This window comes from Staurois parvus, unplaced genomic scaffold, assembly GCF_062004578.1.
Source record: "Staurois parvus isolate SC_StPar_1 unplaced genomic scaffold, SC_StPar_1.0 ptg000224l, whole genome shotgun sequence".
Taxonomy (NCBI): domain Eukaryota; kingdom Metazoa; phylum Chordata; class Amphibia; order Anura; family Ranidae; genus Staurois; species Staurois parvus.
In genome coordinates this window covers 397547-421122 of record NW_028318020.1, presented here as the reverse complement: position 1 = coordinate 421122, position 23576 = coordinate 397547, and the positions used below count along the sequence as shown (strand labels likewise).

Below are 23576 nucleotides of genomic sequence, written 5' to 3'. Positions count from 1 at the left end.
CAGGCTGCATGCTCGGATAAGGGTCTGGTATGGATTTTGGGGGGGACCCCACGCCATTTTTTTTTTACCCCTTAACATCCATACAGACCCGAAGGGCCTGGTATGGATGGGAGGGGGGACCCCATGCTGTTTTTTTTTTTTTTTGCAGACGTTTATTTTTAGATTCAGCTGTCAAAATAAAAATTATCTAGACCTTCGAAATAAGTAAAATCATTACAGAAATAATTATAAAGGATAAGAAACAAAAATAGAATCAATAGAACTAAGGAAATCTAATTAGATTACATAAAGATCTGCCGAGTGCTGGTTGTCACACACAGGAGACGTGACCGAGTGTCGGCTGTCTGAGGAATCCACACACAGGAGACGTGACCGAGTGCCGTCTGTCAGAGGACTCCACACACAGGAGACGTGACCGAGTGCCGGCTGTCAGAGGACTCCACACACAGGAGACGTGACCGAGTGCCGGCTGTCAGAGGACTCCACACACAGGAGACGTGACCGAGTGCCGGCTGTCAGAGGACTCCACACACAGGAGACGTGACCGAGTTCCGGCTGTCAGAGGAATCCACACACAGGAGACGTGACCGAGTGCCGGCTGTCAGAGGACTCCACACACAGGAGACGTGACCGAGTGCCGGCTGTCAGAGGACTCCACACACAGGAGACGCGACCGAGTTCCGGCTGTCAGAGGACTCCACACACAGGAGACGTGACCGAGTGCCGGCTGTCAGAGGACTCCACACACAGGAGACGTGACCGAGTGCCGGCTGTCAGAGGACTCCACACACAGGAGATGCCACCGAGTGCCGGCTGTCAGAGGACTCCACACACAGGAGACGCGACCGAGTGCCGGCTGTCAGAGGACTACACACACAGGAGACGCGACCGAGTGCCGGCTGTCAGAGGACTCCACACACAGGAGACGTGACCGAGTGCCGGCTGTCAGAGGACTCTACACACAGGAGATGTGACCGAGTGCCGGCTTTCAGAGGACTCCACACACAGGAGACGTGACCGAGTGCCGGCTGTCAGAGGACTCCACACACAGGAGACGTGACCGAGTTCCGGCTGTCAGAGGAATCCACACACAGGAGACGTGACCGAGTGCCGGCTGTCAGAGGATTCCATAGACAGGAGACGTGACCGAGTGCCGGCTGTCAGAGGACTCCACACACAGGAGACGCCACCGAGTGCCGGCTGTCAGAGGACTCCACACACAGGAGACGCCACCGAGTGCCGGCTGTCAGAGGACTCCACACACAGGAGACGCCACCGAGTGCCGGCTGTCAGAGGACTCCACACACAGGAGACGCGACTGAGTGCCGTCTGTCAGAGGACTCCACACTGAGATTTATTACTGAGCAGCGGCTAAAAAGCAAGCGCCCACAGAGGACGTCTAAAATGTGTTCTGCACATGCGCATTTATATCAGCCATAGATGTTGGAAAAGCGTCTAGTTCTTCACTGTCACGACTTTCTTTGAAAAACTATTTTTTATACATTTTAAAATTTTTTGGAAATGTCAGATATTGTTTAAAGTGAAGTCCTGATATTTGGGAAAGCAAATTTCAATGTGAACGTCTCTGCAGTGATTTTTCATGGTGTTAGACGTGCTTCTTAGCAAGTCTGCTTTTTGAGTCTGATTCCTGGTTAGTAAATTTGATTTGGCGTCTACTTGTTGACGCTTTCTTTAGTAAATGTCTTTGCAGTCTAAAAGTAGACGGTCGCTATTAAAAGGTAGATGTTAGCACACGGAAATGTGCCTAGGCACAATAGTAAATCAGGGTCTTGATGTCTCATTAAAGAGAACCCGTCACCACAAAATGCGATCATATGGGGGATATTGGTTCCTTATATGTTGGCATTGTGAAAAAATGAAAGGTGCACCCAAACACCTAAAACCCCGCCCCCTAATCATTGAATTCCCACATACATACTAACCAATATTCCACCTGTGCCTACATACAAGATCATGGATGGCACCACACATTACATCACGCCATGCATGCCGCAGTGAGAGCAATCATTCTCCATCCATGATTCAGGGTCACCTCTACACTGAGGACCTGGAAAGGCTTTTATAGCGCCCCCTAGGGGCCATTTCTGAGGACAAAGTTTGTCCTGGTTTCATCATCACACCATTGTAGGGCTGGGCGTGTTGGGTATCTAGTTACTCAGCACAACCTCCTTTTTTTCCTGTTTTTGGGTAAAATATTGCATTTGTTCACTAGATGACACTAATTCCTATAAAACGTTGTGCCATCTAATGGCGGAATGCACATTTTCAGCTGTAAATGAATGGTTGGTTTATTATTGCTGCTTGGATGACCTTCTATCCTTCAGTGTGTTCTGTACTCACAAGTGATGAGGATGACCTCAGTGATGGAGATGAATCCATGCCTGATGAAGGGAACTAAGGGCTCCACTTATAGAACATTCATTGGACGGAAGAGACAAGTGTCAATCCAGACATGACAAATTCTGGACCTATGTGATTTAACACAGTGATTTCCTTTGATTGTCGGCTCCATCTAGTGGTCATAATGCAGTATTTTCCTGAAATATCTCCATCAGTAAAAGTCACAGAATATGAAATGATGGTCCCTATTTGGAGCCAATGATCATATGAAATAAAATGTGGCCAAAATATGTCACAGCCGGGTGAATGCCGGTCACATTTATTAAACTTTTATTTAATAGATCTATAAGTGTTTGTGAAATCTCCCACCACAAAATGTACTCAGCCAATCACAGGGCAGGACTCCATTTTTATTCTCCTGCCATCACTGGCCAACCCGGTCCCACACTTCATCCATGTCTTTGGGGACCTCTGATCTCCTTATGGACTGTTTCTTCCATGATGAAGATCAGCCATGGTGTATATCTGAGGTGTATATCAGGGTGTGCTTCTTCCCCACATGAGAGCTGGGATGTCCAGCAACATTCATCTAGAAGACATTTCCCGCACTCAAGGCATTAATACACCTCCAGGGTTGTGTGGGACTCCTGATGTACAGGAAGACAGGACTTCAGTGAGGAACATTTCCCTCACTCAGGACAGGAAAGTGGCTTCTCCCCCGTGTGAGATCTCTGATGTTTGTAAAGATGGGCCTTCTGTGAAAAACATTTCCCACACTCAGGACAAGAATACGGCCTCTCCCCTGTGTGAGATCGCTGATGTCTGGAAAGGTTTGACTTGTCTGAAAAACATTTCCCACACTCAGGACAGGAATACGGTTTCTCCTCCATGTGAGATCTTTGATGTGTGTAAAGAATGGACTTCTGTGAAAAACATTTCCCACACTCAGGACAAGAATATGGCCTCTCCCCCGTGTGAGATCTCTGATGTTTATGAAGACTGGACTTGTCTGAAAAACAGTTCTTGCACTCAGGACAAGAATAAGGCTTCTCCCCCGTATGACATCTCTGATGGCTGGAAATATGGGACTTCTGTGAAAAACATTTCCCGCACTCAGGACAGGAATACGGCTTCTCTCCTGTGTGAGATCTCTGATGTTTGTGAAGATCGGACTTCTCTGAAAAACATTTCTCGCACTCAGCACAGGAATACGGCTTCTCCCCCGTGTGAGTTCTCTGATGTCTGTAAAAATTGGACTTCAGTGAAAAACATTTCCCGCACTCAGGACAGGAATACGGCTTCTCCCCTGTGTGAGATCTCTGATGTTTGTTAAGACTGGACTTCTGTGAAAAACATTTCCCGCACTCAGGACAGGAATAAGGCTTCTCCCCCGTGTGAGTTCTCTGATGTATGTAAAGATCGAACAACTGTGAAAAACATTTCCCGCACTCAGGACATGAATATGACTTCTCCCCTGTGTGAGATCTTTGATGTATGTAAAGAGTGGACTTGACTGAAAAGCATTTCCCGCACACAGTACAAGAATATGGCATCTCCCCCGTGTGAGTTCTTTTATGCACATTAAGTTTGGATTTACAATGGTAACATTTCCCGCACTCAGGACAGGAATACGGCTTTTCCCCCGTGTGAGATCTTTGATGCCTATTAAGATAGGATTTATAACGGAAACATTTCCCGCACTCAGTACAGGAGAAGCTCTTCCCTGTTGGAAGGCTAGCCCGGTCCCGCACAGTCTGAGGTTCCTCAGGATACGAGGAATCCGATGGTCCATCTACACTGGGTGGTGCCGGATGGACATTGGAGGGAGCCGGGTTTTCTCCTGGACTATAGTGTGTGATGTCCTCATCTTCTACTTTCCAGTCTGGAGACAAAGTGAGACAATCCTCAGAGGTTTTCCTCATCTCCCGGCCATGGACTAAAATACAAAGACAAAGAGGATTACTAGACAGGAGCTGATTGGTTCCCCCAAACCAGGACTCCGCCCACATCAGGCAGCTTGGTCTCTGAGGAGCTTACAATTCCACCCTCAAGGGAACTAGGAAATGGCTCCTCTGATCTCCTACCAGGTCATTTCTTTATTCATGGACCTTAGTCAGAGAGTGAGGAAACAACCAGAATTGTCTTTTATAGGAGGGACAGTGATGAGGGGACTATAGGACGAGGGTCCCCACCCCCTCTATCACTCATCGCCATCTTCCCAACACAAGAAGTACTGCACTTCCTTATTTAGTCCATGATTTAGTCATGAAGAACATCGGGGCTGAGCCCCACCAGCGGTCAGAGAGTGAGGATGGGGGGAGAACAACCAAGATGAAGACTGGACTGATCCTGAAGACCACCATCATTGGGGTATTGACTCCTCCCTCATTATCACTTTCTGTTTAAGGGTCCAAAGTTGGAGGATGTTATCACATTATTATCACCATGTAACAGTCTGTGCTCCAATCACATCATCCGATTTAAATGTCCAGCTGGGAGGAAATGGGTGTAACAAAAGAGAAGCAGTGGGGGGAGGGGGGAGCAAAAGTCAGGAGTATGTAATGTACAACAGGGTATATAGTGCAGGGGTCAGGAGTATGTAATGTACAACATAGAGTATATAGTGCAGGGGTCAGGAGTATGTAATGTACAACATAGAGTATATAGTGCAGGGGTCAGGAGGATGTAATGTACAACACAGAGTATATAGTGCAGGGGTCAGGAGTATGTAATGTACAACATAGAGTATATAGTGCAGGGGTCAGGAGTATGTAATGTACAACACAGAGTATATAGTGCAGGGGTCAGAAGTATGTAATGTACAACACGGAGTATATAGTGCAGGGGTCAGAAGTATGTAATGTACAACACGGAGTATATAGTGCAGGGGCCAGAAGTATGGAATGTACAACATAGAGTATATAGTGCAGGGGTCAGGAGTGTGTAATGTACAACAGAGTATATAGTGCAGGGGTCAGGAGTATGGAATGTACAACACGGAGTATATAGTGCAGGGGTCAGGAGTATGTAGTGTACAACACGGAGTATATAGTGCAGGGGTCAGGAGTATGTAGTGTACAACACGGAGTATATAGTGCAGGGGTCAGGAGTATGTAGTGTACAACACGGAGTATATAGTGCAGGGGTCAGGAGTATGTAATGTACAACACAGAGTATATAGTGCAGGGGTCAGGAGTATGTAATGTACAACAGAGTATATAGTGCAGGGGTCAGGAGTATGTAATGTACAACATAGAGTATATAGTGCAGGGGTCAGGAGTATGTAATGTACAACATAGAGTATATAGTGCAGGGGTCAGGAGTATGTAATGTACAACATAGAGTATATAGTGCAGGGGTCAGGAGTATGTAATGTACAACATAGAGTATATAGTGCAGGGGTCAGGAGTATGTAATGTACAACATAGAGTATATAGTGCAGGGGTCAGGAGTATGTAATGTACAACATAGAGTATATAGTGCAGGGGTCAGGAGTATGTAATGTACAACATAGAGTATATAGTGCAGGGGTCAGGAGTATGTAATGTACAACATACAGTATATAGTGCAGGGGTCAGGAGTATGTAATGTACAATATAAATTATACAGTGTAAGGGTCAGGACTCATAATATTGTATTCAGTAATCAGTGGAACATTAAATGTTTACTGTAGACAAGTTGCAGAGATCCCACACCGCTGCCTCCCATCTCCTGAGACTGTACTCAGTGACTTGGGTCTGAGACTATTATTATTATTATACAGTATTTATAAAGCGCCAATAGTTCACTCAGCGCTGTACATTACAGAGGGGGACAGAACATGTGACAGAACAATACCAATACAATGTGATACATGAGGGGATCGAGGGCCCGGCTCCTTGGAGCTTACAATCTAGGAGGGAGGGGGTGGTAATACAGGAGGAGATAGCTGTGGGGGATGGAGTGGTAGGAAGAGTGGAGGAGGTCGGTCAAGTTAGCAGGGGGTGGGGTAGGCTTCCCTGAAGAGATGGGTTTTCAGGGTGCGCCTAAAGGAGAGGAGAGTAGGTGATAATCTGATGGGTTGGGGCAGGGAGTTCCAGAGGATGGGTGACACCCTGGAGAAGTCCTGGAGGCGGGCATGGGAGGAGGAGACCAAGGAACTAGAGAGAAGGGGGTCTTGTGAGGAGCGGAGTGTGCGTGCTGGGCGGTACTTGGATATTAGGTCAGTGATGTAGTTCGGGGCAGTATGGTGGACAGCTTTGTACGTCAGTGTTAGGATTTTGAATTTGATCCGTTGCGCAATCGGAAGCCAGTGGAGGGATTGGCAGAGGGGGGGTAGAGGTCAGTGGAGGGATTGGAAAGGTGAATGAGTCTGGCAGCCGTAATCAGGACTGAAGCGGGGATAGCCTGTTGTGAGGCAGGCCAGTGAGGAGGGAGTTGCAGTAGTTGAGTCGTGATACGATGAGGGAGTGGATGAGCTGTTTAATGGTTTCTGGGGTTAGGAACGTGCGGATTTTGGCGATGTTGCGGAGGTGGAGTCTGCATGTTGCGGAGGTGGAGTCTGCATGTTGCGGAGGTGGAGTCTGCACGAGCTTGTTAAAGATTGGACTTGGGGCTGGAAGGATAGGTTGGAGTCCAGAATGACACCAAGTACTTTGGCCTGCGGGGCAGGTTTGATGGTAGCGTTGTTGGATGTGATGGAGAAGTCAATGGGGGGTGGGGTCCAGGCTGGGGGGAAGACAAGAAACTCGGTTTTGGAGAGGTTCAGTTTAAGGAAGTAGAGCGACATCCAGTCTGATATGTCGCTCAGTAGGTGTGTGATTTGAGCGGAGACCGAGGGGGTGAGGTGGGGGGTTGAGAGATAGATTTGTGTGTCGTCGGCATAGAGGTGGTAGTTGAAGCCGTGAGAGTGTATGAGTTGGCCAAGGGAGGAAGTGTAGATGGAGAAGAGAAGGGGCCCGAGGACGGAGCCTTGAGGGACCCCAACAGAGAGGGGGAGTGAGGGGGAGGTGGTAGCATTATAGGTAACGCTGAAAGAGTGTTGTGACAGGTAGGATGAGAGCCAGGAGAGAGCAGAATCTCTGAGGCCGAGGGAGTGTAGTTTTTTTGAGGAGGAGGGGGTGGTCGACTGTGTCAAAGGCCGCAGAGAGGTCAAGGAGTAGGAGCACTGAATAGTGGCCATTAGCTTTGGCGGTTAGCAGGTCGTTGGAGAGTTTGAGTAAGGCAGTTTCGGTGGAGTGTAGGGGACGGAAGCCGGACTGTAGGGGATCGAGGAGGTGGTTGTCGTTCAGGTGAGAGCTTAGGCGGGTGTAGACGAGGCGCTCGAGGAGTTTGGATATAAATGGGAGCAGGGAGATGGGTCTGAGGTTGTTCGGGTCATTAGGGTCCAGGGAGGGCTTTTTAAGTATGGGGGTGATGTGTGCATGTTTCAGAGGGGAGGGGAAAGTGCCGAAGGAGAGGGAGAGATTGAAGATGTGGGTGAGGGAGCGTAGGATGGAGGGGGAGGGAGGTCGAAGGAATTGTGAGGGGATAGGGTCGAGGGGGCAGGTGGTGAGGCGGGCATCAGAGTGGATCTAGGAGACTTCCTCGGTGGTAGTAAGGTCAAAGGTGTGAAGTGTTGGGGGGGCTTCAGTATGAGGAATGTAGGGTGAGGTGGAAGTGGAGGTCAGAGCAGTGGTGGGGCCATGGGAGAGGGGTGATGAGGGGGTAGCTGAGTGAGGGGGAACGGGTTGGAGGGAATTTGAGCAGCGACGAAGTCCCTGCGGGTTATGTCGAGGGGGAGGGCGGATGAGGGGGTAGCTGTGTGAGAGGGGACGGGTTGAGGGGGCATGTGAGTTGCGGCGATGTCCTTGCGAATTGTGTCAATCTTGTTTTTGAAGTGATTGGCAATCTCAAGGGCGGTGAGTGAGGTGCTGGGTGGAGGTGGGGGTGGTGAGAGTAGAGAGTTGAAGGTGGAGAAGAGTCGGCGAGGATTGGAGGAGAGGGCCTTGATGAGGGTCAAGAAGTAGGCCTGTTTGGCAGCATGGAGGGAGGAGGTGTAGGTGTGGAAGGCAGATTTGTAGCGGGTGAAGGCTTGTTGGGATTTGGTTTTGCGCCATAGTCGCTCCAGGGCACGACTGTGTCGTTTGAGGGTTTTGGTGTGATCAGTCTGCCAGGGCTGGAGCGGTCGGGGTCTGATGTTGCGTGTGGTTAAAGGCGCTAGTGAGTCAAGGGCTGTTGAGAGCGCATTGTTGTAGGCGGTCATAGCCAAGTCGGGGCAGGACAGGGGGAGGATGCTGTCATGGAGTTGATCAGCTGCAGAGTGGAGGAGGGCATGGTTAAGGTTGCGGAGGTTACGGCTGGTAGTAGTGTGACATTTGGAGGGGTAGGCGTAGGAGGACGAGGAGATAGAGAAGGTAATCAGGTTGTGGTCAGAGAGAGGGAAGGGGGTGTTAGAGAGGTTGTGGGGAGCGCAGCGGTTGGAGAAGACAAGATCAAGGATATTACCGTTGGAGTGGGTGGTGGATTGTATGCACTGTGCAAGTGCAAAGGAGGAGGTTAAGTGGAGGAGACGGGCTGTGTCTGGGTTGTCGAGGTTGACAGGGATGTTGAAATCCCCAAGGATGATGGTGGGTAACTCAGAGGAGAGGAAGAAGGGTAGCCAGGAGGAAAAGTCATCCAGGAAGCGGGGTATGGATCCAGGAGGCCGGTATATCACAGCAATCTTCAGGGGGGTTGGGGAGAATAGTCAGACGCAGTGGGCCTCGAAGGAGGAGAAGGATAGGGAGGGGGGGTTTGGGAGGACTCAGAAGGTGCTCTGCAATGACAGGAGCAGACCAACCCCACCACCTTTACGACCGTTGGGCCTGGGTGAGTGGGTCCAGGTGAGACCTCCATAGGAGAGTGCAGCAGGGGAGGTAGAGTCAGTGGGCTGGATCCAGGTTTCCGTAATCGCTAGGAGGTTGAAGGAGCAGGAAAAAAAGAGGTCGTGGATGGCGGTAAGATTGTTGCACACCGATCGGGCGTTCAGGAGTGCACATGAAAATGGGGGGGGGAGATTTTAGGGAGCGAGGGACAGATACTAAGTTGCGGGGGTTGCGGCAGGATGTGGAGGTGGGAGGGTGTTGTGTGGGTGAGGGAGGTGGTGGAGGGCCAGGATTTGGTTAGATGACTATACAGACATATCCCTCCACCCGGCACAGCCAGCAGACTACAGAGCAAGTAACCCTGGGAGAAATGTTCTGCCTGAGATCTTACTGACCCAGACATGGGACAGAAGACCCAAGACACACACACACCCCAGGTGCCTAGGTCTAGTAACATCTATGGTGAAAATGAACATTTTGCTGCCAGCTGAACCCCAGAACCTCCATAAATCCAGTCTAGATACATAAATTGTGTCTGCAGCACAGAGAAGGAAGATTATCCGAGAGAAATCCAGGAATACAGGACGGGGAACACAGCTCAGGAAAGTGACCAGGGGATTACAGGCTGATATCACCCAGTCCCCGCCCTACTCTGGACCAATCAGTGAGCAGTATGGGTGGAGGAATGGATTTAGTGTTCATGACCCACCTGTGCTGATCTCTGTAGGAGTGTCCTCCTCTATAAATGTCCCCGTTATTCCATCCTCCTCCATAGACTGCTGATCATCCCTCACATACGCCTCTTCTTCTTCTGCTTTCACCTCAAATTCTATATCGATTGGATCTCCACTCTAAATCAAGGAAATGAGAGAAAATGTCATCTGTAAAATATAAGGTCACATAAAAACTCCACACATTGTCTCTACAAGTCCATGTTCTAGATTCTCCATCCCACCAACCTTGTAATAGTGAGGGATGGTGTGACCTTCCTGTGTGGAATCCCGGGAATACAGAGGACGGGGACATCTCTCTGGTGGGTTCCTGGTATTAGGTGGCTCCATCATATCCTTGTGTCCTTCTGAAAACTCCTCCATCACTCCATACTCCTCATCCTCCTCTTTATACTCTTCTTTAACATCAATATTATCATCCCCGAGGATTCCACTCTGAAAGATATAATAAAACATTCATTGTAACAAACATGCTGTGTATAAATCACAACTACCAATAATTGTCATCATCTACCTGATGATGGTGAGGGATGGTGCGACCTTCCTGTGTGGAATCCCGGGAATACAGAGGACGGGGACATCTCTCTGGTGGGTTCCCATGACTGGATCCATCTGTAGGAAACACACACACTGACTGAATCCATTGTTTCTATGTGTTTATCAGATGATGGGGGATCTAGGTGGATCCTCCGTACTGCTCTCTCCTTTACAATAAAGTCTCCTCTTACCCGGTGATGTGAGGGGCGGCTGATTGTCCATCATGACGTCCTTGTAGAGATCCTTGTGTCCTTCTAAATACTCCCACTCCTCCATGGAGAAATAGACAGTGACACCCTGACACCTTATAGGAACCTGACACACACAATGATACAGTCACCATCCAGACACATCCCTTGTCTGTTACTGGAGAATGTCCCAGAATTCCCGGCACCGCTCACCTCTCCTGTCAGCAGCTCAGTGATCTCTCTGGTGACTTCTAGAATCTTCTTCTTCTTTCTCTCTTCTATCAGGGAGGGAGGTGGAGGCAATGTGATGTCATATGATCTCCAGACTTCACAGGAGGAAAACTCTACATCTGAACACAAAGAGTCACATCAAATGATATTCCCAGAATCCTCCTCACCTCTCCATTCAGGTCTCCATTTTATTAAAGCCCCACTTCAGGCTGAGGTATAATTCCCCCCAACATCCACAACATAAAGTGCTTTGTGCTCAAGATGCTGCTCCCTGCACATCCACTGCTTCCACTTTACACCCACTTCATTGGTCTTATGGGGTTTATCAATAAATGAAGGAAACTGAACCGTGTGCAAATCCATCCACAACATAAAGTGCTTTGTGCTCAAGATGCTGCTCTCTGCACATCCACTGCTTCCACTTTACACCCACTTCATTCATCTCATCAGATTTGCTGCTATAGGAAATCATTTATAATGATGTCCCATCTCGCTGTTTGTAAAAACAATTCTGCAGCTAATTGGCCACTAGGATTACTTTTACATGAAAGCCGCCCACCAGCTAATAAACCAGCACTAGAATGGTGCCTGTAGCTGCAAGCATCCTCCCGGTATAACCACTCCAAGTCCAGCGACGTTCCTGTACATTGCTGGTCCATGTTGGACATATATGTACCAGCAGAGAACACGGACATACGATGAATCGGGTCTGCGGACCAATATGACTGCAATTCATTCTTTTCTGTAATGTCCATGTTGGGGGTTCGGCCCAATAAGTTTTAATTTCATAAACGGTGATAGAGTTCCATGTGAATTGTGTGACAAGAGCTGAATTTGGGGGGCGGCCATGTATTGTGGTGTATAAATTGCCTTGGCCCACAATTGGTACAAATCTTCTGTGAAGAACAGTGGAGGGGCTGAACACGAGTGCTGGCAGTGACCGGGCCGATCCGGCTAACACTGAGTATTGGGGACACTATACAAAGCCGGCACTAGTATAGTTCTGTTCATGATCAATATATTGATCCGTACAAACACTATACTAGTAATGGCGGTGATCAGCGACCTATAGCGTGAGTGCGACAGTGTGCGGCCAATCTAACGCCAGCTGACCCTGGCTGGGAGGGGCTTACTGACCCTGACACTATCTGATGTCACTAGTGGCAGGAATACAGAGATCAGTGATACATTCTATATACTGTCACTGTACTAATGGCACTGGCTGGGTGACGGGGCCATCAAAGGGTTAAATGTGCTAATCTAACCTGTGTGTGTACAATGTAGTGGTGCTTTTACTCGGTGCCGTGTTCTCTCTTCTCTCCCTGGACCAACCGGGGGGGCAGTGGGGGGGTGCAGGTGCGTTGACACCCCAAAACAGGAAGTGATACAGATTACGCCACTTTGCCAAGAGCTGCTGCTCACCCACAAAATGCAGGTAAGTGGTTGGCAAGTAGTTAGAAAAAAAAAAAATCTTAAAAAAATTAAAAACCAAAATTCTCAGTATGATATTTCACTTTTTTTTATTTAATACTTTTATCAGAATAGTAGGATGTTACCATAGTAACCATTGTACTACTGTGGGGGGAGGGGGGTGATCAGGGATTTTGTTTCCACACTTTGCTTTGCAGTAGAAATAACGGTCATTTCTCCTGCAATGCAAAGCTTGCTGTCAGAACCGAACTCATTCATCAACTGTCATCAGTGAGTTAGATTTTTGACAGCTCAAGATAGTGATCTCTGATTGGCTGGAGCTGGTCACATGGTACAGGGTGCTGTGATTGGCCCCATGTATCATGTGACAGCTGTGGGCCAATCATAGCTCACTAGGAGGAGAAGCAGAGCTGTTATGAATGAGATTGATTCATAATAACTGCTTACATTGGGATCACCTAGAGATCACATGATCACCGGGTCACAATCACTGGGATCTTCATTCCGCTGTATCCACCAGACACAGCAGTCGGGGGGGAGGGGAGCGCTGTGTGTCGGCTCGGGTGTGTGATGTGCCTCCTGTGTTAGTACAGCCAGAGTGACGTACAAGTACATTGCTTTGCCTGTAGCTGCCACCTGGCCACAGTACATTGTGGGTGGGAAGCGGGTAATCTAGGACTAAGGATTCCAAGCTCACTCCTTGGGCCATGATATCATCCAGGCAAGAAATGTAAGTTCTGTGTTCCAATTATGAGGTGACAACAGCATAGAGTGCTTTCAGGATAATGGACAAAGGTAGACAAGCATTGCATGCTGTTGTTGTGTGAAGCAAGTCTGTCTCCTTTTTTATTACAGATAATACATTTTGTTTGGCTTTTTCTACATTGTTCCCCGATCCTGACATTCGTGGCCTCCTGGGCTGGATGTGCCGCTGGATCCAGGCCCTGGAGCAAGCCCTGGAGGTGGAACCAGACGAGGACCAGCCCAGCCTTGGAGCCTATTTCAGGCAGCAATTTTAGTTTAGTTACAATTTTTTATGATGTTTTATAGTTTTCTATTGATTGTTGGTAATAAATGTTCTATTTCTCTTGGACAGTGCCCTGTGTTGTAGCCTTCTTCAGCCTTTGCAGGTCGGCAATCTTCTTCATTGCAGTTGGAGCTGATCTGCATGTCCCTAAAGCATTGCAGGACTCTGCTAGCTCCAGCTGCACTGGACAATCTTGCTTACCTGCAATTTCTGGTAATGTCCAAACGAAGTGTTTTCTGGCAAGTCCAGCTTTAGGACTGTAGCAGATAGGATTGCATGTTTCCGAGAGGTAAACCAGCTCCTTCAATCCTAAGCTGGGATACATAAAGATTGAAGTTGTCTGCTTGCTGTCTGCAGCTACTCCCAATCTTGGTTTGCTTCCTCTTGTGAAATGCTGCAACAGTTTACACAGAACACTCCATTCACGTTACATTGTTCACGTTTGGAGTAGCTCTTCATTCCATCCAGGGACTTCTACATAGCTTGGTGGAGTGGAGTTGTGCAGACTGCCAAAAGGGGGTGCAGCCAAGTAGACTTGTGGCCCAACTCTGTCAAGATGTCTCCCATCACCTCATCTCTAGTTGGGATTGGCATTACACAGAAGTCACATGACTTGAAAGCTGCTCTTGGAAGGACTATCAGTTATGGATGAGACCAGTTACATGCAATGTCCCCCAGAAAAGAAGGGGCCCTAATGGCCAAATTGTCTATCTGCTCCACACATACCACTTGGATCCAACTTGTTCCTCATTCACATGTCAGTGTTTTGACAACAAGAGGTGGGGAGGGAATGAAGTGAGGAACAAGTGTCCACTGGGCACATAAATTCCATAGGCACACACGTCTAGAATCAGGCAGCTAAAGATCCTATGCTCCCCAACCAATCTTGGGGCAAGATGTTACACGGGGTGTAAAGCAAACTTAGTCTGGGTCCAGTTAGTCCAGCATAATGATAGTCCAAACAACAGAAGGCCTTCTTCTTATTCTCCCAACTTTTCTGTGTCTCTAGCATTCCTTGGCAGGCTTACTGTGTGTAAGTTGTGTCCTGGTGTCACGCCTGGTGTCCTGGATATTACACACTTCTTGTATAGTGTGTGTCAATGAAGTAGCACAGGGAACATATTTGGACAGCATTGTCAGTCTCTGGGGAGGTGAATGTTCCATGCAGGAGTCTTGGCCAAAATCAGCACCCCAAAAAGACAAAAGCTAGCCGACACTTAGAGAACAAGCTGCAATATTGTGTGTTCCCATATTGGGGAACATTAGCCTTGCCCACAGAGTCCACTGATAATTCTAAGCTCCCTTGGGGCAGCCAAATGGTTAGCAGATAATGGCCAACCGCTACATGTGCCAGAGAACTTGTGTGATGGGGAACAGCTAAAACTATTTGCAGGACAGACCACCAGGTGAAAGCAGCAGAGAGGCCAAAGAGTCTAACCCCCAATGCCTCTGGAAGGGTCACCTTTTAGTTTTCTTTCTGAAGTGCTGCTTTTTTAGTGTTCGCTATTTGGAATTATTGGCAGCCATACTCAGAAAAGCACCTGTGTTGGATTCCCTACATGACCAAGCCACCATTATTACCCCAAATGCATTTCTGACAATTTGAAAGACACGTTCTGCTACTTTCCAAATAATGTTTATTACAAAAAAAACATACAAAATGAATGGGGAGGAGGAGGCTGCTGCTGCAGAGGGGGTGGGTGTGACGGTTGGGGGGTACAGTGTGTGGGGGGGCTGGGAAAGAGTGGTGGGGATGGAGTGCTGGGGGAGAGGTTGAATGGGGGCAATGGAAGACAGGGAGAATGTGGGGAGGGGCATTTGAGGGCTGAGGAGAGTGGACAGGATGTGGAAGGTAAGGGTGGAAATGGGATTGAGAGGAGGGGTGTGTAGAAACAAGGGGAGGGGGTGTGAAAGTGGGGGTGTGGTCAAGGGGAGTGTGAGGAAGGTGCAGAAGAGGGATCCATGGGGAGGGAGCCAAACTGGTCTTCGGGTGGGGTTTCTTGAGGGGGCTGCTCCAGAATGAGTAGTTCCAGAATCGGCACCTCCAAGGCTTGTTCCCCTGCTGCTTCCCAGGCACTTTCTACAGGGAAACTCTGTGGCAACCTTGGCATTTGCCCTAAACAACTACTGCACAGGGGTTGGGACCCTCTGGCCGAAGGTGCATTTTGTTCAGCCCCTGCTTGACATAAGGCCCGGATATCATGACTAAGGTCCTGCAATGCTGTAGTCTGATCCCTGACCGCGGTGACAAGTCCAAGCAGGGCTTCATGTTGGAGCCCCAGTAACCTTTCTATATTACTGGATGCATTAGAAAGCCTCCTTTGCTCCCATAATCTCTCCATGTAGAACAGCCTTTCCCCAAGCTTGAGAAGGGGGCTGGGTCCAGGTGGATGGGGTGCCGATCCAGCTGCATCCAATGTTGGCTGCAAGGAGAAACAAACAAAAAATGAAAGAGTGTGTAACACACAGCACAAGGGTACAGTAGGACAGGGGGCTCGTCTGACACCAAACACTAGGTCATGTTCTTGTCCCACCCCTAGGACCAGGTATTGGTGAATGCCTTTCCCTGACACATTACACTGGATGAACATTTGACTGAAATGAATGGTTTGGCATCTTTCCCCAGACTGATACCTTCCTGCTGATTTGTCACATGCACATCACTCCCTCCAGCTCCTGACTAAGCAAGGATCCGAAAAAAGTAAGTTACACATCACGTTGCCAAGTCCTGCCCAGCCAGGAACGGAGTTATACTCTAAATGGGTGACTCATTAGGGAGAACATCTTTAGCATCTCTTACAGGAGGTTCAGGCAACTCAGGTGGAGGTGACGGCATTTCACACAAGTTTGGAGTGCCTGAACTTCCCTGCACCACAAAACAAAAAAAAATGCATGACATTTCCCAAATACACATGCAACATGCATTTGTACATCCCCCACCCCATTACAGCAGTTCCCGTACCCCAACATCAGATGCAGATTCCTCTCCCACTCCAACAGCTGGGGCCTCCAGGGGCAAAAGATGATCTGCAAATAGAGTTCAAGATGATGATTAGTAACAGATACTAGTTAGGCTGTATGTATGATGTGACATTTGTGACCAAGGTTTGAGGGATTGCTCATTGGTATGTTCTTCACCCAAGTTTATCCAGACAAATAGGACACTGGCAGCCACAGCCCAGGAGACTGGTAGGGAGTAGAAAGAGGCATGGTAAGGCTCAGGAGCAGGGGCCACAAGAATGATGGGCCACCTTTCCTGCCAAACAAGGAGGCAGATGTTAGGATGGCTCCATTATGCCCATAAGCTACTGCAGCCATTTTGACCATGGGCTTCAAACATTAAAGCAAAAGATATAACATTTGTTGTCAAGGCAACATTCCAAAAAGGATTCAATAGGTTATAGAAGGGTCACCCAGGGCAAAAAATGGGTCAAATCAAATATAAATGTTCCCCAAAATATTTCCAAAGCCAGAGAAATGTGTAAATGCACCCAAAAGAATTGTTGATATAACTGTTGATCTGAAGAGACCAAGAGCAATGCATCCAAAACTCCTTTAATCACTTTTAAACCGCAGGTCTCCTGCAAACTCAATGTGAAAAAGAAAATAAGTAATTCTTGTGGCAGTCTCAGAGTATCTGAAAAGATTAAACAGCCTTTCCAGATGATTGGAAACTGTTTGAGCTACAAAGGGCGGGACTACTCAATATTGAACCCTACGGACTAAGACTGGGATGCCATTCAAGTTCATGTGTGTGGAAAGGAAGTCATCCCAGCAGTGTTGGCAATATAGTGTATTTGTCAATGAACTACAGATTAGTCTTTATTTAGCTTTTTGGGCTTTAGATGACTTCAATTCCAAGATTCTCGGTGGATAGGTCTGGCAAAGGAATAGATCTTCCTGCTAGTCATGTGATGTGCCAAAATGAAGCAGTCTAATTTATTGGCCCAAAGTTTACATGAGAGGCCCAAAGCATTAGTTAGATTCCATTTTTTTTGTGGGGAGGAGCACTTTAAAATGATTTGCCCCTGGGGATTCCTTTTTCAAAAATTAGAAAATTGACATTTTTGTGTGATTTTATTTGGGATCTGGCTGGGTTTTTGGACTTCGGGAAAATGGCCCCAAGAATACTCAGTCTTGGTATGTATTTGATTTGGCCTCTACATTTGGAGCAATGGGAAAATGGTTGCCGTCAATTGGAACTTGACAATTGGGTGAGTAGCTACATTTCTTGATGTTGACCTCAAGTTTTACTATGCTGAAGTCCCAGATCACATGCTTCTGGTAGATCCCTACCTTCCATATCTGCTACTGGTTCCTGGCTTGCTCACTTCCTGGTGAGATGATCCTGAGAACTGCGACCTGGTATTAACACCAGCAAAATCCATCTCCACCAATAGGAGCTCTGGTGATACCAGTTAGTACTTAGACCCCGCACCTCAGGTGAGCCTGCGTCATTCCCAGGGGGACCTGCCTGTGTACCTATCCTGCTGGTTTCAGGTAAGCCTTACACTGCCGGTCTTTGAGCCTGACCCCTGATCGTGACAACGGAAATAGATCGTATCCATAGAGCTCTGGTCTTTGATCCTGACCCCTGATCGTGACAACGGAAATAGATCGTATCCATAGAGCTCTGGTCTTTGAGCCTGACCCCTGATCGTGACAACGGAAATAGATTGTATCCATAGAGCTCTGGTCTTTGAGCCTGACCCCTGATCGTGACAACGGAAATAGATCGTATCCATAGAGCTCTGGTCTTTGATCCTGACTTCAGATCGTGACAACGGACATAGATCGTATCCATAGAGCTCTGGTCTTTGATCCTGACCCCTGATCGTGACAACGGAAATAGATCGTATCCATAGAGCTCTGGTTCCTGTAAAACTGGATGGGCCTCCTCAAGACATAATCATTAAACCTCATTTTTTTTAAATTAAGGAGGCAGTGATGCGATACGCCAGGGAACATCCAGATTTGGAAATCCATGGGCACAAGATTCAAGTCTTTGCAGATATTTCTCAAGTTACTATCCTGAAACGGAGGAAGTTTAAGCCGTTGCTTTCATCTTTAATTCAAAGGGACATTCGTTATCAATGGAAATATCCATTTTGCTTACAATTTACTTACAATGGCAAATCCTACGCCTTTTCTACATTTTCTGAAGGAGAGAAACTTGTTGAATCTGGGCTTTATTTCCCTTAGCCCCTCCCCACAGAACCAGCCCAGGGTTGACGGCCCTCCTCCCCCGCTTCCATCTTTGTGGTCCCCCTTTTCAAGGAAGAAGAAACCTGCTACTCCATGTTAGGTCCCTTGAGGACCCTGCTGGCTACTAGTTGATTTCTATCGGGCGGGGACCTCTACATGGTCTTGTTATGGGACATTGGCCTCCGCCCTTGTTCTTCTTTGAATTGTTATTGCAAATATTATGTTTTTTAATTTTATTGCTTTTTACCTGTTTACTGACTAGATTGGATATATGTCAGGTATTCTATTTCTCTGGGGTTAGGAACCTTTCTTATACATGTCTGTTACAGACCCCATGGTGCCGGGAAGCGTCTATGTGGTCTTCCTAATTGGAAGACTCTCCCCACTGCTATGCTTTGGTGGAGACTCTTCCATTCCTTGACCTTGTGTCTGGGTTATTTGGTGTTTTACAGTTTTATGCTGCATATCGTTGTTTTACCACTTGAACTGACGCTAGACATTTTCTGGGCTCGGTGTCTTTTGTCTCTCCCCTATTTCTTCCTTTTTTTCCTCACTTTTTTAATTGTTTTTCTTTGAGGGTCATCTCGGGAATTTTTATTTGGTCCTGGATTCTCGATCTCCCCTACGGGGATGTGTGGGTCTCCCCATCGCTGTCTTGCATTTTTCTATGTCCACCTTAAAACCTAATACTGGCGTTGTTCCCTTACTCTCCCATAATGTGCAGGTTCGGGATTCCCCTCTAAGCATCTCAAGGTTTTTTCTCATTATCTTCGCTGACTCTTCTCCACCTTCAACTCTCTACTCTCACCACCCCCACCTCCACCCAGCACCTCACTCACCGCCCTTGAGATTGCCAATCACTTCAAAAAGAAGATTGACACAATTCGCAAGGACATCACCACAACTCACACACCCTCTCAACACGTCCCCTCTCACACAGCTACCCCCTCATCCCCCCTCTCCCTCGACATAACCCGCAGGGACTTCATCACTGCTCAAACTCCCTCCAACCCCGTTCCCCCTCACTCAGCTACCCCCTCATCACCCCTCTCCCATGGCCCCACCACTGCTCTGACCTCCACTTCCACCCCACCCTGCATTCCTCATACTGAAGCCCCCCCCAACACTTCACACCTTTGACCTTACTACCATCGAGGAAGTCTCCAAGATCCTCTCTGATGCCCGCCTCACCACCTGCCCCCTCGACCCTATCCCCTCACAACTCCTACGTCCTCCCTCCCCCTCCATCCTACGCTCCCTCACCCACATCTTTAATCTCTCCCTCTCCTCAGGCACTTTCCCCTCCCCTCTGAAACATGCACACATCACCCCCATACTTAAAAAGCCCTCCCTGGACCCCAATGACCCGAACAACCTCAGACCCATCTCCCTGCTCCCATTTACATCCAAACTCCTCGAGCGCCTCTTCTACACCCGCCTAAGCTCTCACCTCAACGACAACAACCTCCTTGATCCCCTACAGTCCGGCTTCCGTCCCCTACATTCCACCGAAACTGCCTTACTCAAACTCTCCAACGATCTGCTAACCGCCAAAGCTAATGGCCACTATTCAGTGCTCCTACTCCTTGACCTCTCTGCGGCCTTCCACACAGTCGACCACCCCCTCCTCCTCAAAAAACTACACTCCCTCGGCCTCAGAGATTCTGCTCTCTCCTGGCTCTCATCCTACCTATCACAACCCTCTTTCAGCGTTACCTATAATGCTACCACCTCCCCCTCACTCCCCCTCTCTGTTGGGGTCCCTCAAGGCTCCGTCCTCGGGCCCCTTCTCTTCTCCATCTACACCTCCTCTCTTGGCCAACTCATACACTCTCACGGCTTCAACTACCACCTCTATGCCGACGACACACAAATCTATCTCTCAACCCCCCACCTCACCTCCTCAGTCTCCGCCCGAATCACACACCTACTGAGCGACATATCAGACTGGATGTCACTCCACTTCCTTAAACTGAACCTCTCCAAAACCGAGTTTCTTGTCTTCCCCCCAGCCTGGACCCCACCCCCATTGACTTCTCCATCACATCCAACAATGCCAATATCAAACCCGCCCCGCAGGCCAGAGTACTTGGTGTCATTCTGGACTCCAACCTATCCTTCCAGCCCCAAGTCCAATCTTTAACAAACTTGTGCAGACTCCACCTCCGCAACATGCAGACTCCACCTCCGCAACATTGCCAATATACGTGCGTTCCTAACCCCAGAAACCACTAAACAGCTCATCCACTCCCTCATCATATCACGACTCAAATACTGCAACTCCCTCCTCACTGGCCTGCCTCACCGCTGGCTATCCCCGCTTCAGTCCATCCTGAATACGGCTGCCAGACTCATTCACCTTTCCAACCACTCCATCTCCGCCACCCCCCTCTGCCAATCCCTCCACTGGCCTCCACCCCCCTCTGCCAATCCCTCCACTGGCTTCTGATTGCGCAACGGATCAAATTCAAAATCCTAACACTGACGTACAAAGCCATCCACCATACTGCCCCGAACTACATCACTGACCTAATATCCAAGTGCCACCCAGCACGCACACTCCGCTCCTCACAAGACCTCCTCTCTAGTTCCCTGATAACCAGCAATTGTCAGAGGAGGGATCAGCAGCGATCATCAGGGCACTGATGATCAGTGACCTGATGATCAGTGTCAAGCAGTGCCAGTCACCTTTGCCCTGCAGTTCTGCCCATAAGTGCCCAGCAGTGCCAGCCACCTGTGCCCACCATTGCCGCCCAGCAGTGCCACCCATCAGTGCTCAGCAGTGTCGTCAGTCAGTGCCACCCATCAGTGCCACCTCAGTGCCTATGAGTGCTGCCTATCAGTGCCCAACATTGTTGCATATCAGTGCATCATCATCAATGCTGCCTATAAGTGCTGCCTATCTGTGCCACCTCATCAGTGCCCATCAGTGCTGTCCATCAGTGCTGCCTATCATTGCTGCACATCAGTGCTGCCTATCAGTGCAGTCTCAGAAGCACACATCAGTGAAGGAGAAAAATTAACTGTTTGCAAAAATTTATAATAGAAAAAAAAAAACTTTTTTTTCAAAAATTTTTCAAAATTTTTGTTTATAGCTCAAAAAATAAAACCCCCAGCGGTGAGTAAATACCATCAAAAGAAAACTCTATTCGTTTGAAAAAAATGGTAGAAGTTTAATATGGGTACAGTGTTGCATGACCGCGCAATTGTCATTCAAAATGTGACAGTGCTGAAAGCTGAAAATTGGCCTGGTCAGGAAGGGGATAGAACTGCCCGGTAGGCGAGGGGTTAAGTGTCTTACTTCTATGCTGTTAGCAGCGAGAATCACTATTGCTGAATATTAGAAGAGATCAATTATTCCGCTTCAATATGTTCACAACAAATGAGATTGGATCCTGATTAACGACAGACTCACCTGTGTTTTACATCATAATACCAACATGTGTGATAAAACGTGGGATCCGTGGACTCCATACATCTCCGTGCCCTAGTACTTCCTGATTTGGCTCCCCTCCCCTCTCCTCTCTTCTCCTTCCCTCCTCTCCTCCCCTTCCTTCTTCTCTTTTCTCCTCTTCCCTCCCCACTACCCTCTCCTCTCCCCTGCACTCCTCTCTCTCCTCCTCTCCTCTCCCCTCCCCTCTCCTCTCCCCTGCCCTCCCCTCACCTCTCCCCTCTCTTCCCCTCACCTCTCCCCTCCATTCCCCTCACCTCTCCCCTCCTCTCCCCTCACCTCTCCCCTCCTCTCCCCTCCCCTCACCACACCCCTCCCCTCTCCTCCTCTCACTTCACCTCTCCCCTCCCCTCCTCTCCCATCCCTTCCCCTCCCCTCCCCTCTCCTCTCCCCTCTCCACTTCTCTCTCCCCTCCCCTCTACTCCCCTCTCTTCTCCTCCTCCTCCCCTCTCCTCCTCCCCTGTCAGGGCTCCCAGGTGTGACCAGAGGTATGTGACTGAAGCAGGGAAACGCAGACCTCAGATATGTTATAAACAATATAATTTATTAACACTAACAATACAAACATAAACGCAGTGCAATACTAAACATAATACAGTGCAAACAAACCAAACCACCCACAGATAACAGTATATTCAAGCAAGCGTCGTCAGGCAGGCCGGGTCAATATCAATTGGGCAGGTAGGTACAGGGGGAGCAAGCGGAGAATGGTCGGGGTCACAGGCCAGGTTCAGCAGGTAGCAAGCAGCATAGTACAGAGGGTCAGGCAGAGGGATGGTCCGGGTCACAAGCCAGGGATCAGAACAGGTAGCAAGCAGCGTAGTACAGAGGGTCAGACAGAGGGATGGTCAGGGTCACAAGCCAGGATCAGAGCAGGAGAAGTCAGCAAAGGAACAGAAACAGGATGCAGGACAGATACAGGGCCCAGGACAAACACAACACCAAGGCAGAGTCTGTGGGTCTGGCCATCCCTTAAATACACCAGTATCATCAGTTCCAGGTGTTAGCTGGCTGAGAGGTTGAGTCTCTGATTGCTGGGAGCACCCGCTGGCCAGCCCTGGTACTGCAGATCAAAAGGCAGGTGAGTCCCACCATTGCTGGCCAGTCCATTCCTAACAGTACCCCCCCCTCAAGGAGCGGCCTCAGGACGCTCCAAACAGTCCTAGCTGGGCAAAATGTTCCACCGCCCGGGTCTGGCAACTGGCGGGATATCAAAGACTGGCACACCGGGCAGGACTCCGGGCAGCGGCACACCGGGCTGGACTCCGGGCAGAGGCACATCGAGCAGAGGCACATCGGGCAGGACTCCGGGCAGAGGCACATCGGGCAGAGGCACATCGGGCAGGACTCCGGGCAGAGGCACATCGGGCAGGACTCCGGGCAGAGGCACATCGGGCAGGACTCCGGGCAGAGGCACATCGGGCAGGACTCCGGGCAGAGGCACATCGGGCAGGACTCCGGGCAGAGGCACATCGGATTACCGGGCGGAGCAGCAGGCACCGGGCCCCCGGGCGGAGCAGCAGGCACCGGGCCCCCGGGCGGGGCAGCAGGCACCGGGCCCCCGGGCGGGGCAGCAGGCACCGGGCCCCC

General features: G+C 49.1%; 1 protein-coding gene and 2 long non-coding RNA genes across 3 annotated transcripts in view; all 3 read right to left on the bottom strand.

Moving 5' to 3' along the window:
• Positions 1-2520: 2520 nt before the first annotated feature.
• The window catches only part of LOC149460594 (uncharacterized), a 219150-nt gene continuing 198094 nt past the window's right edge, over positions 2521-23576 (bottom strand). The window contains exon 10 of the mRNA XM_089679430.1: positions 2521-3835. Within this exon, the coding sequence (XP_089535556.1) occupies positions 3051-3835 (785 nt within the window). The 3' untranslated portion in view covers positions 2521-3050. The remainder of the gene's footprint in view (positions 3836-23576) is intronic.
• On the bottom strand, positions 10430-10987 carry LOC149460600 (uncharacterized). The gene is made up of 3 exons (XR_016313037.1): positions 10855-10987; positions 10645-10768; positions 10430-10528 (listed from the first exon to the last, which is right to left on the bottom strand). It is a non-coding gene; the product is annotated as an uncharacterized LOC149460600 (long non-coding RNA).
• LOC149460599 (uncharacterized) lies at positions 15004-22042 on the bottom strand. Its single transcript, XR_016313036.1, has 3 exons — positions 21951-22042; positions 16293-16357; positions 15004-15753 (listed from the first exon to the last, which is right to left on the bottom strand). It is a non-coding gene; the product is annotated as an uncharacterized LOC149460599 (long non-coding RNA).